Here is a 19,252-nt window from a genome sequence, read left to right as displayed (position 1 = left end):
TTCCCTCCAGGAATTGTTACGCCACTTTTTGTGGAATATGTACACAGATATAGATATTTTGACAAGTTTTTCTACCTTTTATGCAGAATGTTACAAACAGGGTCAGTTAAATGTGTTGGAAGAATGTATCAGATAGTATTTGCTGCTAACTATTGATGAGGTCAGTGTTATGACAAATGAACAGAAAATTTGTGAGGTGATCAATAAAACACCCTCACTGAGAGAAAATGCTAAAAATAGCTTCCGAGTGCGATGATTCTGAGGAATGGTACAAGCTAAGCAATGTGCTGGTTGAGGAACTTCTGAACTGTTTGCATCTTCGTGGTAATGTGTGATAAGATTATTATTTCATCTTTACCAGTTTGCAGTGGGTCGCTTGTAGAATATAAAATAAATGACGAAATCATACAAGATATCACTGTTTATTTGACCAGTTCACATTCTTAACAGTATAAAAAAATATGAAAATAGTTACAATTTCTAACAAAACATGTTAGCGAAATAGAACATCCCATCTCTTACTTGGCAGCCATCTATATGATTTAACATATGCAGCTGTGAAATATACATTTTCATTGTGACTGCTAAACAGTTTGGCATATGCTCTTTAGTCACAATATGGAAGACTGACTAGCAACAAAGTTACCTTTTTTATGTCACATTATTATTACACGAATTTTCAATTGATTATTTTTTCAGGTACCATCTATTTCAAATTTTAGCAAAACCAAACAGCAAACAAATATAGATGCTGCATCCTGGGTTTTCATAATCAAGCACCCCTCTTCCAAAAGCTTCTAAAGAAGAAAAACAGAGACAGGCACAATGAATGTGAAACATATAACAACTGGAAACTCTGAGTCAGAAAAAATTTCTTAGGAACTTATTTGGGCTGTTTGTTTCAACCATTTCTGTTTGAAGCATCTGACACTTTTTTTTTGTTTGTTACCATTAACTTTGAAACTTAATACTTTCTGAATCCTGTGTGTTATTTCTTCTGACACTGTTAAAAAATTTTCACTTTCACTGATAGCTCAAGACATTAAATAATTATTTTAATTTTTAACCTAACAACTACTCATCTACAGGAAAGCAAGATAATCATTTTTTTACACCATTTTTTTGTACTAAGAATTTTCAGTGAGAAGGAAAATAATTACAAAGAAAAACATGAATATATATAATTAACTGGAAAAAATGAGCACCGCCTACTGAACGTAGAGGCAGGAATGTGAGCTAACAGTTTAAATAAATGCAGTGAACCTTACACAGATCATTTGACTGATTAACCTGAGATGATACTTGTCATGAATTTGTATTTGGCACATTAATCAGTATGCTCTTTCACAGTGCCTAAATTCTCTCTCTCTCTCTCTCTCTCTCTCTCTCTCTCTCTCCTCTCTCAATCACTCACTCACTTGTATATACATAAAAGAATTATATCCTAGGATAAAACTATATTTCTCATTTCCAGATGGCAAGGAGCGCACATAACGTGTCACACCACAGCTGCATTAGTGTGATCCCAGCATGGGGGAGCAGTAGGGTGCTTCTTGATAACACAGTTTCAGACTGCTAGATGAAGCTTTCCAATGCAGCTGCTACAGTTTCAGATCACATCATCCACACAGCTTCTAAAGCACTGCTGTGGCAGGCACAGCACTTCGGAGATAATATGATGTACAGCAATCAAGCTGCAATGAAAAATGATATGTTTATGAGACATAAAAACTGCTTTAAAAAATTCAAAAACTAGGCTGGTGACTGCAGTAAAGTAAGAGAAATATCTCTCCATCTGTAATATGTTGCAATATAACAACATCTGCAATATGATGCATTGTTAGAATCACACCAAATTAAAAACCTGCAGACTACACATACAAAGAACATACATAAAATAATGAATGCTGTGTTTAACATTTTATTGCCAGGAACTATGTCAAGAGTATATACTGTTATGCATACTGCAGTGTATTATTTTTAATTTACAGAACTGCAGCTGAAAGTATGTTCTCATTGTGAAAAAAAAGATGTTGGCTGTTCATTTAAAATAAAGTGTGAAATTTATAAGTTTGTTATTTGTTATTAGATACACTGACCCACACTTGTCAGTAAAGCTAGTGTATGATATAATTCATATCTTTGATATAAAGTAATGTTTCACACATATTACTGGAGACACAAAACATTTACTCTTCCTTTTCAAATTCACAATTTTGCAATGACAGCAGTAAATGCATTTGCACATTTGATAAAACAGCAAATACCAAAGTAAAACATTACTAAAATGTATGGTCATTGTAGAAAGCTGTCAGATTTTTAAAAATAATCACATTTAAAGTTATAATTGCAATTTTCTACAGAATTTAAGCAAAGAATACACATGATAGTAAATATGTGTAATCACTGGATGACATGAAGTATCAGCAGGAGAACAGAAACCTTCAACCCCCTCCTCTCTCTCTTTCAAAACTTTGTCCTTCGGTGTGGTATTCATTTGAAAATTTATTGGCACTGGATGTATCCAAATCTGGCTAGCCCTTCCATGGTTCCCTGTTTAATGTCAGAGAGGAAGATAATAGTTCATTAACTGCCATAACAAAATGCAGTTTGTTAACAAATTTCCTCAACGTACAGCACGTCTCGATTTAAGTGCAGCATACAGAAATATTAACACCCAGGTTTCATTTCAAATCAGAAATAATTGCATTGATGCAAAAATATAATTTTTATTGAGAAACAGAATAAATGCAGGGAAGTTTCATATTATTCATCAAGGAATGCAAAATGAGATAAGAATTTTAAATGCGCCTATCATTTGTTTTACAACATAATAGCAAAAGTATAATACTTATCATCTATCTCTGCTAATCAAACTGCAATTAATGGTTTCACTGCCAGCATCTACAACCACTTAAATATGGTACCCAGTATAGTAATCAAAGTTGAATAAACAGATAAAAACGAACAATACAGGCTGTATGAGCTGCTTATGGTGGTGTGTTAAGGGATGTAGTGGATAAAGGAGGGGGCGGGGGTGTGAGCACATTATAAAGTTTGCAAATTTCTCCAACATCCTATAGTAAAGAGTTTATTATCCACCATACGATCTGATGACTAAAAGACCTAGGATGTGCATGGATAAAAACATCACTCAATAGATTATGCAAAATAAGTCCTGATTATATAGGTCATCAAAATATTACAGTTAATTGAGAATGATACAGTGTTACATAAACAAGGATGCCACTGTAGCATGGATAATAGCACCTCTGTGTAGGAAAAGATGATTTCGTGCACAATCTGTAAGCTCAGGAAGGACATTTTGACTGGGAGAAAAATTATTTGAAGGACAGCATTAAAAATACAATAAAATGCAGTAAGTAATAACAGAGGAAACAAATAATGTAGGAATTAAATATTCTGAGTTTGCTAGGTGAGACAAAATTTCAGACCCTGCTTGGAAAGAAAAAGGGGGGGGGGGGGGGGAGATGAAGATATGAAATTGTTTAGCACTCCATGTTTAAATGAACTGACATTGTGCACCATGAAATGCAAGCAGAGGTGTTCAATTAATGAAATTCTATAATACTAAATGGTACATATTGCATCACAATGAGTGGATAAGGTGCAATACAAGCAAAAGAATTTCTCTTACTTTGTAGGAAAAGGGCAGAGGTGAGTTCTATGAATTGGTCAACATTTTGTTAAAAATAACTTCTTTTTGGTTTTGACATGGAGTGTGCACCACGAACACACACACACACACACACACACACACACACACAATGCCCAGGCATGGTGGTGGCTGGGTTTTTACATATGTATTTCCATGTTTGTAGTCTTGGCTTTGATTGACATTTTTTTTTGTTAAACACAGCCTGCTAAAATAGCAGTTGCTCAGAGGGAATAAAGGAAAGATTAGGGGTTAACATGCTGCTGACCAGGTCATTAGAGATGAAGAACAAGTTAAAAATAGAGAAGGAAATTGACTCTGCCCTTTTCATCTTGGAATTTTTTGTTAGCAAGTCAGGGAAATCACAGAAAACCAAACTCTGGATGGATGGATGGATGGATGGATGGATGGACAAGTATTTGGACCACTTTGTGCAAATATAAATTCTATATCTTATCACTTCACCACCTCATTCTCTTACACTCATTCTGCAACTGATACCTGGTAGGTTTATATACACAGCTTGAGAGCTGGTGCATCGCAATTATATGTCTGTTGATGCCCAATGAGTTCACTTACCAATGTGCACACAATCCCACTGGAATACCCCAACGTAGAAAGTACCCACATACAAGACCTTTTGCATGGTCAAATTTCATGTTTTCGTTTTATTATAATTCCAGTCTTGGATCACAAAGTTCATTTGTAAGTATGTAATTAATATATAAGTCAGTAATGACCACTTTCAGATCTGAGAAGAGATGTGTTGCATTGTACATGTCATAGCATTACATATGATGGTGCAGTCAAAACCATTAGCCATTTCACCTTCGTCAAACAAATAAAATTGTGGTATGTTTGTATCATGTAGCACATTTCTATTCAGGTCTGATGATAAGTCATTACCAACCAAAATTAATTACCTGATTACAAATAAATATTATAATCCAAGACTGGAATTATAATAAAGAAAATATTTTCCTGGATTACTAAAAACTTTTGTATGACTATGTCAAAACTTGTCTCATGTTTTTATTTAGACTTTCCTTACACTCTCTTTCTTATCATGTTTTCCTCTCAGTATTTATCAATGTCTTTCTTGTCTGTTCGTTTAGCCCCATTATATTCCAAAAAAATGTGTAAAGGTTTTACAAGTTAAAAAAGTTTGCTATAGTTGCTGTTTATCATTCATGCTTTTGTATGTAAGACACATTATTTCTTTTCTTTTTTATCAGTCCAACTGCCATAAATGAGTTTTCCACTGTCAGCTGTCAATCATAAGGGGCACTGTAGTAAATTAAGAAAAAAAATCATGTATCCAAGAATCCCATATTTAAGAGAAATATCTGAACTCTCATTTTATTTTATTATCACCCTCCAATTTGACTGCATACCAGAGTAACATCCTCCAACTAAAACTGAGGCACATGTTTGGCAAAGTCAACTTCATAAGTTGCTGTTGAAAATATCTTACCATTAGAATCAGTTTCTTCAAATTTGACAAGTACTGCATTCTTAGAAACAGAATCTCCTTGCTTGAAGAGAACTTTTTCAATTTTTCCTGCTAGTGGCGCACGTACTGAATACTGTAAATTCCAAGATGATTTGATTACTTACAATCTGTTTATAAAAAATGAAATTCAAAGTTTATACTCTCCATTTTCAAGAATGTAAATAGTAAATATTTGGTTGGACTTCAAGTACATATTTCAAATGAAGCAAAACTCCCAAAAATGTCATTATTCAAGGAAAAGGTTGTTGTGACTTTATTGTGTATTACAGAAGAGTTGACTACACAAAGGACAAAATAATTATACATCACTTCCTCAATACAGAAGTTTTCTGTCTAACCTAGTTTAACACTTGCCTACAAACATATTTTTGGTATAGTTGCATTTAGAAACCAATAACCTAAAAAATAATTCATACAATCTAGCATCATTCAAGCACAATATTTTCACAATATATTATTTATGTGAAATACATAAGTACATCCTAAAACATCATGAAGTTTAGATATAGAACAAGAGAAATCATTAGTTAATATAAGAACAATGACTGGACCCCATCATCATTTATCATTTATGTTCTTACAATATCAAAATATGAACTCAATTTGGTACTAACATAGCAGCACTGATGTATAATAGGTAATGAAGTATAACATAACACTTTATGCAACAATTAAACAACCAATAGGGCTGTAGAGTCAGTTTCAGATTCTTTATTTGCTATTGACCACATACAGTAGAATAGGCTTTCTTAAAAGGGAAACTCCCCACCCTACCCCCCTGAGATTTAGTGGTAAGAGGGCTCAGTGAACAACTTGTTTAAAACTGAACACAGATTAAGAATGAAAATAGGACTGAACTGTGCGGGCAAGCCAAGTTCAAACCTCCATCGTGGCTTACACCCCCCCCCCCCCCCTGCTGTATTCAAATTTGTCTCTGTGCCTTGATGTAACATCTGTTTGCAACAGCAAGGTGTAAGGTAGGGACCTATAAAGACATTGATTCAGCACAACTACTCTATTTGCAGCTGGAAGGAAGTGGCTTTCGAATGGGAACTGCAAATGTTTGATGAGAGGGTGACAAATCAACTGAATCCTCCACCGAAAAACCCATGTGGCATGCCACACATGGCATCAGAGACAGAATATGTGCCATGTGAAAGGAACCTCCTATTGACGCACCTAATTTGTACGACTGATGAGTGAGTGAGATATGCCTCCTTGCCTGATTTTGGTGTTTCTACGAATGTGAATGTGATCACCCACAAGGAAATGATGAAAAAAATATTAGTTTGTCACATAAGCTACAAAAAATGAATGCAACAATTTCACAATCTCGCAGTTTCCTGTGCCCTGTCAAGACATATGTTTTTAACGTTTTTGAAGTTGTATTCCGTTTTGGAAGTTCTAACTCTTGAATTCCATTGTTGTAACATAGTTCACACCTGTTAATTTTGTTGTTTTCATTTCTGTGAGAGATCTATGTGGTATCTTGCCTGCTCTCACTGTTCACCACTTTTACTTGTGACGGTAACGTATTCTTACCACATGACTCATATTCTATAACCATAGTTTAGTGTGACGACTGCCAAGACTACAGAAAGAGAACAAACATTTCAATGACCGGATGGACAGTTCATAATGTTGTGAAAAATAAAATAAATAAAAATAAAAGGTACGAGGGAGTTTTGAACACGGCTTGCCGGCTTGGCAGTCCAACAGCGTGACCACTTAATCACAACTATTCAGTTTATCTCGATATTGCACTTGTTAAGTCTGGACCGTTCACTGTTTTAATTTTGCTTTTTTTTCACAATTCATTACATCTCCTTCCTGTTTTCATACTTGATCTGCATTCAGTTTTGAATGGGCTATCCATTGGGCCATCTTACCATCTAAATCTCAGGGGAGGTGCAATGGGGAGTGATAGCAAGTTACAGCTGCAATCACATTAAAACTAATTTTCGCATCACATATAGAAATTAAGTATCATATATAAGGTATAATCTCAAATATTAATATCAACATTGTCCATATCATAGAACTCTTTTATATTCTAACTCTGATTTTTTTGGTAGTTAGCCTCATAATTTTAATTTTTTAAACGGCAAGGATTGAGTAGCAAGAGGAAACTTGTTAAAAACTTTTAGGGTGTTCGCTTTATGAGAATTTTCTGTTATTACTAGCCTGTGCCTTGGATGTCAATGTTTGCCTTATTTTGTGAACTGTTTACCAAATAATACATCCTTTACTGTTGTTCTTTACAAAGAGTGCAGAGTCACAGATATACAGATTCACCACTGTAAGTTTCCTACACCTGGTGAAAAGAGGTTAACAGTGCTCTGTAGTACTAGCCTTGCTTATTATATGGACAATTTTTTTTAAATGTTACAGGTATGAGGAGAATGTCCCCATATGAGTAATCCATTTGATAAATGTGACTGATAGAGTGTGAAATACGTCATACACAGATAATTATTGCTGGCCATATCTCTCACTTTCCACATGAGGTAGGGCATTCTCAAGGCCTTTTTACAGACTTGGTTGATATGCAGTTCCTAGCAAAAGTTTTTAAGTTTTGTCTGCATTGCAAACAAGTTTACCAGCTGCAAACCAGTTTAATACAGAGTCAAGAGCTTCTTATGTAATCTTATCAAGAGTTGTGATGTCATGATGTGAAGTACATACAGTTGTTCCATCAGCAAAAGAAGGAAACAAACTGTGATACACAAAGGAACAGGTCATTGACAGCCACAATGAACAAGAAGGGGCCAAGGACGGAGCCCTGAGGAACACCTCTACCAATTTCTACTAACGGTGCCTGCTTCTAACTGAGACAAACTATCTTCTGGTGTTCGGGTAGGAAGAAATTACTGCTAATGTACATTTTTGCGCAACATAATACCCCAATTTTGTTAGCAATATGTTAAAAGGAATGCAGTCAAATGCTTTACTTAGAATATATAATGGAAGAAACACTATCTTCTTATTTCCAAAAGCTGTTAAATGTGATCAACAATTTCCCAAACGGCTGCTGTGGGTTTTTTACCCGGCCAAAATCCATGCTGATTGTTGCAAAGGAGGTCACACTTACCAAAATAATTGCTTAACTGAATGTACAAGAGTGATTCAAATATTACTGAGAATATTGGCACAATAGAAACTGGTTGGGGGCTTACTTATCAAGTGAACTGTTCATTTAACAACAAAATTAAACATCCAGTAGCAGCCCATACTTTTGCAAACAGATATCTTGAAAACAGTTTTACAGACTTCATCAGGTGTGATTTTATCCCAATGAAACAAAGGCTCTTCAGACAGCTGGTGGACCAAGCAGAGGCCTTGCAGATATGCCTGTGGCCTTAATTTGCCTCCAAGTTCTCTGACTGATGTGATAAAGTAGTCAATTCAATTCTCCTGGATCAAGCAGAGTTTGACATATTGGCTGGAAGAATTATCTTGTCCAATAACTTCCCTGTTGTGTCTCTCAATACATTATGAGTAAAATATTTAATTAAAAAATAATTACACTCTGTATCGAGTCTGAACAATTTAAACTCTGAATACATTTCTTGCCATAAATAAACTACACTACTTATATATAGGGTTCCTCTTCTAATAATCATCAGACATAGGGTTTCTCTTCTAATAATCATCAGACAATTTTTCTCGGGTCTTAATTTGTAATTTCTTTTTTGCCATGTGTAGCTGGAGATAGCCCAAACAAATGCTGCTCACCATGTGTTTCATGTGATCCACAGTGTGAATGGAAAGCAGCGTTTGTTTCCCCACTTCAAACAAAATTTCTTTTAAAACCGAATCTTAGGTGCCCATTTGATAGAGTGGTGCCATATTAGTCTAGTGTGATATTGTTTTATCGATAAATATCAACAGGGACAGTAAAACATGATGAATAACAAGTAATCAAGCAGTGACAGCACTTCTCAAGCCTGTGCTGACTGCTACTGTCAAGTAGCAGTGCACTGTTCAGTCACTGATGGAGTGCTGATATTCTTCCTGTTTTACTGCCCCTGCTGATTCGTATGGATAAAACAAATATCACACTAGACTAATTTGGGGCCACTCTATAAAATAGGCATGTAAAATTACATTTTAAAAATAATTTTGTTCATAACAGGAAACAGATGCTTTCTGTTGACACTGGGCATCGCATGGAAGACCAGCTACTCAGTGCAAAAAAGAAACTACAAGTATCTCCACCAGAGAACATACACCTGATGACTCTTGGGAAAGACACTGTGTGTACATTCAGTTTTTCAAAATAGCCCTGTTACAGAAGCATAAGTCCAGCTCAGCACATAAAATGTAATACATTTTGAATTGCTTTTTGCCAGCTAAAAAGGTTTGCATGCATGATCTGGAGGGGAGGAGGTTCAGTTTGTTAACTGTCATGCTATTGTGAGATGAGATACTCTTACTAAATATTAGGATCACGAGTATTTTAATAATTATACCTTCAGATTTTAGACAGTCACACATAAAATCATTTTGTTGAGAATATACTGATAAGCCAAAACATTATGACCACTACCCACCATGATGTTGGATTCCCTTAGCAAAGATATGGGTAGCAAATGGGGGGATCCTTTAAGATAAGCAACTATGACAAAGAGCAGATAATTATTATGCAGAGCCTGTGAACGACCATCTTGAAAACGGCGAAGCTGGTCAAATGTTTATCTTGGGATTTGGAGGCTTGTCTGTTCTGTAAAGTAGGATACATGGTGGTCTGTGGCATGCACAAGTGTTTCAGAGCACGCTACTCATTGTATTTGTTGAACATGGAGCTCCGCAGTAGACCACTCCGACATATTCACATGCTGACCCAACAAAAACGTCAATTATGACTGCATTGGGCACAAGACCATCAGGATTCGACCATCGCTCAATGGAAATGTGTTGGCCCTTCGGACACCATCATCAAGCAGACAGCAGCTCAAAACGTGCAGTGTGAACCGACACAGGATGGTGGGAACAATATTACACTATGGGGGATGTTCCCCTGCACTTATGTGGGACCTGTGGTAGTAATCAAAAACACACACTGAGCTGTGAACCACCTTCATCCCTTCATGTTTGATGTCTTATCTGGCAGTGATGTCATCTTTCAGCAGTATAATTGTCCAGCTCTCAGAGCATGAACTATGCTACACAGACTTGAGGAGCATTATAGTGAACTCACGTTTATGTCTCTGCGACCAAATTCACCTCATGTAAATCTTACAGAACCTATCTAGGTTGCTATCGGTTGCCATCACTGCATATGCAAATCAGTGGCCCATTATTTACATGAATTACATGACCCATGCATATACATCTAATGCCACATACCTTCATAAATCTACCAACAAACTGTTGGATCCGTGATACACAAAATCAGTGATGTATTTTGTTCCAAGGATGGACAAACAAGCTATTAAACAGGTGGTCATGCTCATCAGTGTATCTTAGATACTAATTGAGTATGAACTCAGCATTACTATGACACTTATAGCTAAATGTAAAGACTAAGCATATTGTTGATTTTCACTATTGTCTTTTATGTCTTCATTAGGAAATGGAAGTGACTGAACTGGAATGTATAAACAAAAAGGAGGAATACAGACTGATATTTAGGCTAGACAATATTCTAATGCGGAACAAGGCAGTTAACTCTGCATTGACAAAGCTAACAGACATGTAACTTTCTGACAGAACCACTTGTCTGAAGAATCAGATAAAAAGTCCTGTCACAGATTGAAAGTGAGTAGCCATGAGACAGAACTTCAAGTTTTGACTTTGCTTTCTATCTGTAGCTTCCTATTGATCCCTTGTTCATTTATGGCAAAGTGGTGTCATTTTAAATGAATTTTGTACGTTGCAAATCACCAATTCCCTTGCTACTGAAAATATTCAAGTAACCATCTCTACCTCACACTGCAAAAATTACACTGTAAAAACTAACTCATGCAGAGTACTGAGAATACTGCTACTACTTTACCAGCTTAAAATTGATAATTATTAACATCTGCATAAAATTAACATTTTTGTGGCAATCTAAATTGTGTCCTTATTGAGACTCAAATCATAACAAACATTTTTAATTTGTAATCCCAGCATAGAGCCCTTTGAGATAAAAAAAGTTACCCCAACCTGTAAAAAATATTTGTCATCTTTATTCTTCAACAGTTAATATTTTGTTTACTATCCCATTGTTAAATGTAATATGTTTTATTTTACACAAGTTTCATTTACTCAACCTGAATATGGTCTTCACTGCCCATTCAATTAATTCAATTTCAAGCCCTGCGCATACAGCAGTTTCATTCTATTAATGTGCTCGGATTTATTTCAAGACCAAGAATCCATAAAACAATTATCTATAGCACCCTCCTATGCCAACCTGTTTCTGGGTCATCAGAAGTAGACCTTCCTAGCCTCTGAAAATGTCCAACCCCTAGCCTGAATCAAGTTCACTGGCAATATCTTCATGATCTGGACTCATGGCACAGACACCTTCTGTCTCCTCTGCTTCTCTGGTTCTTCTCAACCCAGTGTGTCACCTTCCTAGACATTGACCACCCCCTCTCCTATGGCTCCATCTGCACCTCTGCCCACATTAAACCCACCAATCATCAACAGTACCTGCATTTTGACAACTGTCATCCCTTTCTCACACACACACACACATACACACACACACACACACACACACACACACACACAATCCCTCCCGTACAGCCTGACCTCCCAGGAACGGCATATCTGCAATGACAAGAGATCCCTTGAGTAGTATACTGATGGTCTCACCAAGGCCTTCCCAAACAGGCACTACCCCCCAGACACAATCTATAAAGATCACCTATGCCATTTTCCCTCCCTCCCCCAATCCTCCCACCAACCCCAAGAACCAGCCACAAAGGAGTGCCCCTTCGTCACCTAATACCACCACAGGCTGGAACAACTGAACCACATCCTTCACCAGGGCATTATGTATCATCATACCCTGAAATGAGGGATATCCAACTTGAGATCCTTCCCACTCCTCCTGAAGTGGTGTTCCATTACCCACCCAACCTACAAAAGACCCTAGTCTATCCCTATGCCACTTCCAGCCCCAGCCTCTTGCCATGAGGATCATATCCCTGTGGAACATCCAGATGCAAGACCTGTCCAATCCAACCACCTAGCACTTTGTATTCCAGTCCTCTCACAGGTCTATTCTACCCCATCAGGGGCAGGACACCTGTGAAAGCAGCCATGTCATTTACCAGCTCTGTTGCAATCATTGTACAGCTTTTATATTAGTATGAGTAGCAACCAGCTGTCCACCAGGATGAACAGCCACTGCCAAACTGCGGCCAAGAACAAAGCAGGCCTTCCTGTGCCACAACATGTAGCTGAACATGACATGCTTGATTTCAACAACTACTTGACTACCCGAGCCATATGGATCCTCCCCTCCAACACCAGCTTTCCTGAACTGCAAAGATAGAATTATCCGTGTGACACATTTCTCTACTCCCTTAATTATCCCGGCCTCAACCTACAGCAACATACAGTCCTGCACACCCCCCACCCAACAATTCCACCCCCTCCGTCCTATCACATTCTCTCCATTCCCATCTCCTAACTCTGTTTGTCAGCCTCTACCAATGCACCTGTCCACCTTTCCCCTCTCCTCTCCTGTCTTGCTCTATTTTTCCCCACCTCCCTGCCCCACAACCTCCTGACACTACACCTGTTGGCATTCTAGTCCCCACACACTCCACCAGACAATGGTCCCTTCTTCCCCCATACGGTGATATCCCTTCCCATTTCCCTTCCCCTTCCCTTCCTTGCCCCCACCAGATTGCTACTTCCATCCCATATGATAGTTGCATTCTGGTCCACGCTGCCGGAGCTGGTGGCCATGTGCATGAGGTGTGCTTGTTTGTGTGAATGAATGGTGTGTGTTTCTCTTTTTCCAAAAGAGGCTGTGACCAAAAGCTAATGTGTAAGTGTCTTTTTAATTGTGCCTGTCTGCAACTTAGCATGTTGTCTTTGTGGTAAGTAGCAACCTATCATTTCCTACATTGTTGATAAAGCCGGGCATTCTAGTGTCCCCAAAAAGTTTTTGGGATAATGGGAAATTTTGGCAAAAAAATGGGACTGTCCTGGGAAAAACAGGACAAATGGACACCCTACAATGCATTTCCCAGTACTGTAAAGAATTCCTGTGACTAATTGTTCACATGATAGAGGGCACTGCTACAATAGTGCAGGTTAGTTCAAGAATTTTGTAATAAAACACTTTATCTCCAGGGGATTGGTCAAAAACATCTCAGAATTTTGATCTCTGTGCTTAGCTTCTGACATCTCCATACCTCACTTCTTGTGCTATCTTCCTGAGGGAAGGATCATGGCAATATTTTTTGATTCACCACTGCCCACAAACTAAATTGACTTAAAATATCAAATAAGATCATAAATCAACTCATTTCAAAGAAGTCCTCAGATCACAGCGATATATGTCATGCTGCAGTTGGTGTTCAAGCTGAACACTTACACAACAGAAGTATACATGTCTGTAGGACTTTGTTGGAATTCTAAAACGTTCTTTCCCAATAAAATACAGCTTAATGAGATCAATTTATTTGTTTTGAATAACACTGCATGAGCAAATATAATTTTTGACTTTCCTAATTAAATTTTGTGTTATCAAAATTAGCTTGGGGTAAGAAATAAAATGAAATAATGTCTAAGAGCTACTAAAATTATGAAATGAAAACACAAAAATGGCTGTGCAGATTCTGTAACAGCTTAACACTAACTTGAAATTATCATTACACACAATATTAAGTTTCTGCTTTGATTTGCGAAACACAATGAACTGAAAATGTTTAACAACTACACTTATGTATAATTAGTAACAACTCTGCAAAGTAATAGCATATTTCCTTACGAGACAGTGTGTACCCACACACAGCCTAGTGACAACAGAAGCAGAAAATGCAGAATTTCTTGCTACTCCCTTCTCATTGATACAGGGTGTTTCAAAAATGACCGGTATATTTGAAATGGCAATAAAAACTAAACGAGCAGCGATAGAAATACACCGTTTGTTGCAATATGCTTGGGACAACAGTACATTTTCAGGCAGACAAACTTTCGAAATTACAGTAGTTACAATTTTCAACAACAGATGGCGCTGCGGTCTGGGAAACACTATAGTACGATATTTTCCACATATCCACCATGCGTAGCAATAATATGGCGTAGTCTCTGAATGAAATTACCCGAAACCTTTGACAACGTGTCTGGCGGAATGGCTTCACATGCAGATGAGATGTACTGCTTCAGCTGTTCAATTGTTTCTGGATTCTGGCGGTCTTTCAAGTGTCCCCACAGAAAGAAGTCACAGGGGTTCATGTCTGGCGAATAGGGAGGCCAATCCACGCCGCCTCCTGTATGTTTCGGATAGCCCAAAGCAATCACACGATCATCGAAATATTCATTCAGGAAATTAAAGACGTCGGCCGTGCGATGTGGCCGGGCACCATCTTGCATAAACCACGAGGTGTTCGCAGTGTCGTCTAAGGCAGTTTGTACCGCCACAAATTCACGAAGAATGTCCAGATAGCGTGATGCAGTAATCGTTTCGGATCTGAAAAATGGGCCAATGATTCCTTTGGGAGAAATGGCGGCCCAGTTCCAGGATGCAGGGACGATGGGACTGCAACTTGGGGCTTTTCGGTTCCCCGTATGCGCCAGTTCTGTTTATTGACGAAGCCGTCCAGGTAAAAATAAGCTTCGTCAGTAAACCAAATGCTGCCCACATGCATATCGCCGTCATCAATCCTGTGCACTATATCGTTAGCGAATGTCTCTCGTGCAGCAATGGTAGCGGCGCTGAGGGGTTGCCGCGTTTGAATTTTGTATGGATAGAGGTGTAAACTCTGGCGCATGAGACGATACGTGGATGTTGGCGTCATTTGGACCGCAGCTGCAACACGGCGAACGGAAACCCGAAGCCGCTGTTGGATCACCTGCTGCATTAGCTGCGCGTTGCCCTCTGTGGTTGCCGTACGCGGTCGCCCTACCTTTCCAGCACGTTCATCCGTCACGTTCCCAGTCCGTTGAAATTTTTCAAACAGATCCTTTATTGTATCGCTTTTCGGTCCTTTGGTTACATTAAACCTCCGTTGAAAACTTCGTCTTGTTGCAACAACACTGTGTTGTAGGCGGTGGAAATCCAACACCAGAAAAATCCTCTGTTCTAAGGAATAAACCATGTTGTCTACAACACACTTGCACATTGTGAACAGCACACGCTTACAGCAGAAAGACGACGTACAGAATGGCGCACCCACAGACTGCGTTGTCTTCTATATCTTTCACATCACTTGCAGCGCCATCTGTTGTTGAAAACTGTAACTACTGTTATTTCGAAAGTTTGTCCGCCTGAAAATGTACTGTTGTCCCAAGCATATTGCAACAAACGGTTTATTTCTATCGCTGCTCATTTAGTTTTTATTGCTGTTTCAAATATACCGGTCATTTTTGAAACACCCTGTATATTTCTAGGATACGTGAAATTTTTGTTTGCAAACTTATTCTTTAAAACAGGGGCACTATACATCCAACAAATTTAATACAAATTATTGTCCTGTAATTTATGTGTTATAAAACAACTACTATAAGTTCTCTCAAAGTAATTAATGACAAAACAGTTCATGTGTAACTGGCCAGATATCCATTTCCAATGGGCACAATATTTCATCAAATGACCACGTTGCTGCCACCATCAAGTGCACTGACATACTGAATGCCTCCGAGCTGATGCAGGGCTTATATCTTCTCTCCCGCTCCCTCCTAGCTGGTCTTCTGTAAAACAGCCAGTCCCAGGTGTGGGCATGCATCTAGCACTCCCCCCACCCCTTCCTGCCTCCAAGTCGTTCCATCCAAGCTCCACACACAGGGACAAATGCTGTCAGTATTTCTGCTGTTGCTCTGCCTCCCTCCGAAGTGAGTTTATTGTGGGACGTCTCCTCCCTCTCTTAACCAGACTCAATGTGTGTTCCCAGGCCTTACTAAGGACACTGCCACTACCATGATTTATCTGTGGCTCCCTTACTTGAATCTCAACAGATAATTTTTGGGACTTTGTAATTAAAGTAAGATATCTGTGTCGGAATGCTAGTATGGTTGTAATCCATTGCATGCAATTCTGATAGACAATGTTCTACAAATTACGACTTGTTAGGCTGCTGCAGTCTGGTACACCAGTGCTGTTCTCAGCAATAATCTTCAACAGTACTCACAGTTTGGCCTATGCAGTCATGCTAAACTGGTAGGGGATCTCATAACTCCTGGATTTTCGTAGTCCGAGGTCAGTCTTGACACTGCCAAGCAGTGTATGTGTTTTACCCGTTGGGCAGAAGACACTTGAGGTTTCCAAAGAATTCATCCAACATTCCCAGATAATTCACCACAAAATGGAATAAATGCAATGGCCACATCCTTGTGAGTTCTTCTGTTTTTGCCGGTTGTACAGCTGGTATGGAATGTAGAGCTCTCCTAATATGACACTTTGTGTAGTCATTTTTCCAGAACACCATCCTCAGATGTTTAAGTTCTTGGTTGATGTTCTCATTAGCAAAGAGGGTGTGAGCCCTATGTACCAATGTTTTGAGCACACCATTCCTCTGCACCAAGTGGTGGCAGCTGTCCACATAAAGGTACAGGTCGGTGTCCGTCTTCTTATGGTACGTGTACATACTGTGGCCCACTGTGTCATCTGCTCCTCTTTTTACCATGACATTCAGGAAGTGGAGCACTCCACCCACTTTGATTTCAATTGTAAAACTGATGTTCTAGTTTATGAAATTGAGATGTCTGAGGAAATCATTCGGTTTGACCCTTCCATGTGGCCCTAACATGAATGTGTCATTGACATACTGGAAGAAGCATGTACGCTTCCATTGAGCTGTTTCCAGGGCTTCCTCTTTGAAATGTTCTATATACAAATTGGCAACAACTGGTGAAAATGGACTCCCAATGGCTACGCCTTCCATCTGCTCACAGTAACCATCAGCAATAAAGTATGTCAACATCGAGACATGACTAAAAAGGGTGGTCATCTCTATGTCAAATTTCCAGCTAATAAGTTCCAAAGATTCTTCTACAGACCTCTGGTGAAAAGAGAGAATCTCTAAACTCACAAGGATGTCACAATCACTAAGCCTAAATTTCTTAAGATGCCCAACAAAATCCATAAAGTTGTGAAATAATGTGGACATTTTCCAACATAAGGAACACACACATCCTTCCAGTATTTAGCAAGTCAGCTTTGAATAAATAAACAGAAATATTTGGACAAAGAGCTAGGTAGTGAATCAATAATTATAGGTTTCGAAACTAAGCTGCCTCAGAAAGTTAGAGAATTGGGGCACCAATGTTGCTAACAATGGGGTATAAAGGTTCCCCATCACTGTGAACTACTGACAGAAGGGTGGGGGAGGGGGACAGGGGGAGGGAAGAGATATAAGCCCCACATCAGCTCCAAGACATTCAGTTTGGCAGTGCACCTGATAATGGCAATGCGGCTGCTTGCTGAAATACTGTGTGTGTCGAACACTGACATCTGGCCAATCACTCAAGAACTATTTCGTCAAAACTTCTACTATTTTAATATCTGACTTTCCTACTGCAAAGTACAAAATTAGGATGCTGTGATACATATCTGACAACTAAGTTAACATACCTCCATCTTCATGGCAATTATAATCATTAAGGGCTGTCCTACTTCCACTGTCTGTCCTTCCGAGACCCACACTTTATCTATAACACCAGGCATTGGAGCTGTTGCAGCATTGCTTCCACTCACTCCAGAACTCATTTCCTCTAATTCTTTCATGTATTTTGGCAATGGTATATTGAACTTCTGACTGCCATCCTGTGAAGTCATTGAAGTGGTAAAATTTTCCAACTAAAGTATAAAAACGTAGTGTGTTCAAAATAATCACAAACTGACAATGTAAACTTATATCTTACTTTTGTAAATATGTATATCTCACTCTCGCAGAAGAAAATATGGGATTTTATAACATGCCCATCAATTGAGCAAGAAAGATCAAATGAATCTCCTGACTTTGTAAGTTCCCCATTTACTGTATATTCTTTTTCATTTCCCTTTATTTTAATCAAATATGATTTGTCTCTGTTATATGTAATATCTGCTGCTATACCTGGAATGAGATGTCAAAAGTTATGCATACATATAATATCATAAGATAGGCAACATATTATTCCTCATAAATATTATGACAGTAAATGGCCTGTAATATGTTTAAAACATACATGTAAATAAATAACATATTTTACACACACACACACACACACACACACACACACACACACAGAGAGAGAGAGAGAGAGAGAGAGAGAGAGAGAGAGAGAGAGAGAGATATGCATGCATGCATGCACAAACACGACATACAAACTAAGCTACAGATATATTAACGTCACTAAGCATTATTGAAACATTTACCCGACATAAAACAGTTAAAGTTGCCCAACAAATCTTTCACACACATGCACATCTACTCCAAAAATATTTTATACATAATGTTATGTAACCTGATAGCCACAGTCAATTATCGATGGTTCAAAGCCCATCCAAATCGGCTTACAACAAAACTATTGTTTTTCAGGTGCATACACTAAGAAGTGTCTGAAGTATTATGTTTCCAGGAGGGGGGGGGGGGGGGGGGGGGGGGGAAAAAAAAAAAAAAAAAAAAAAAAAAAAAAAAAAAAAAAAAGAAAATTTAATATTCTCTCTCAAGATATTCTGCTTCAAAACTGATAATAAACTAGTATTTATTAAAACCCACAACAAAGATTAGAAATAATTTATACAAAACTAAGCATGTTTGGTGACCTTTAGTCCCAAAGCAAATGCTATCTTTTACTGGAGATCTGGAAAGACAATTAGGAGCCCTTTTTATAGTTATTAAACTCTTAAACTCTTGTGTTAAATTCCACAGAAGGAAACAATTAAGTCGTTGCAGCAAATACTGTACTGT

General features: G+C 38.2%; 1 protein-coding gene across 1 annotated transcript in view; it reads right to left on the bottom strand.

The window, feature by feature from the left end:
• Positions 1 to 406: 406 nt before the first annotated feature.
• Positions 407 to 19,252, bottom strand: part of LOC126161679 (methylcrotonoyl-CoA carboxylase subunit alpha, mitochondrial) — a 111,671-nt gene continuing 92,825 nt past the window's right edge. Inside the window, exons 11-14 of the mRNA XM_049917684.1 lie at positions 18,222 to 18,415; positions 17,932 to 18,123; positions 5,151 to 5,262; positions 407 to 1,694 (exon numbers count right to left, since the gene is read on the bottom strand). Of these exons, the coding sequence (XP_049773641.1) occupies positions 1,690 to 1,694; positions 5,151 to 5,262; positions 17,932 to 18,123; positions 18,222 to 18,415 (503 nt within the window). The 3' untranslated portion in view covers positions 407 to 1,689. The remainder of the gene's footprint in view (positions 1,695 to 5,150; positions 5,263 to 17,931; positions 18,124 to 18,221; positions 18,416 to 19,252) is intronic.

This window comes from Schistocerca cancellata, chromosome 2 (assembly GCF_023864275.1).
Source record: "Schistocerca cancellata isolate TAMUIC-IGC-003103 chromosome 2, iqSchCanc2.1, whole genome shotgun sequence".
Taxonomy (NCBI): Eukaryota; Metazoa; Arthropoda; class Insecta; order Orthoptera; family Acrididae; genus Schistocerca; species Schistocerca cancellata.
The sequence above is the reverse complement of the archived record's forward strand: the minus strand, read 5'-3'. Positions and strand labels throughout refer to the sequence as shown.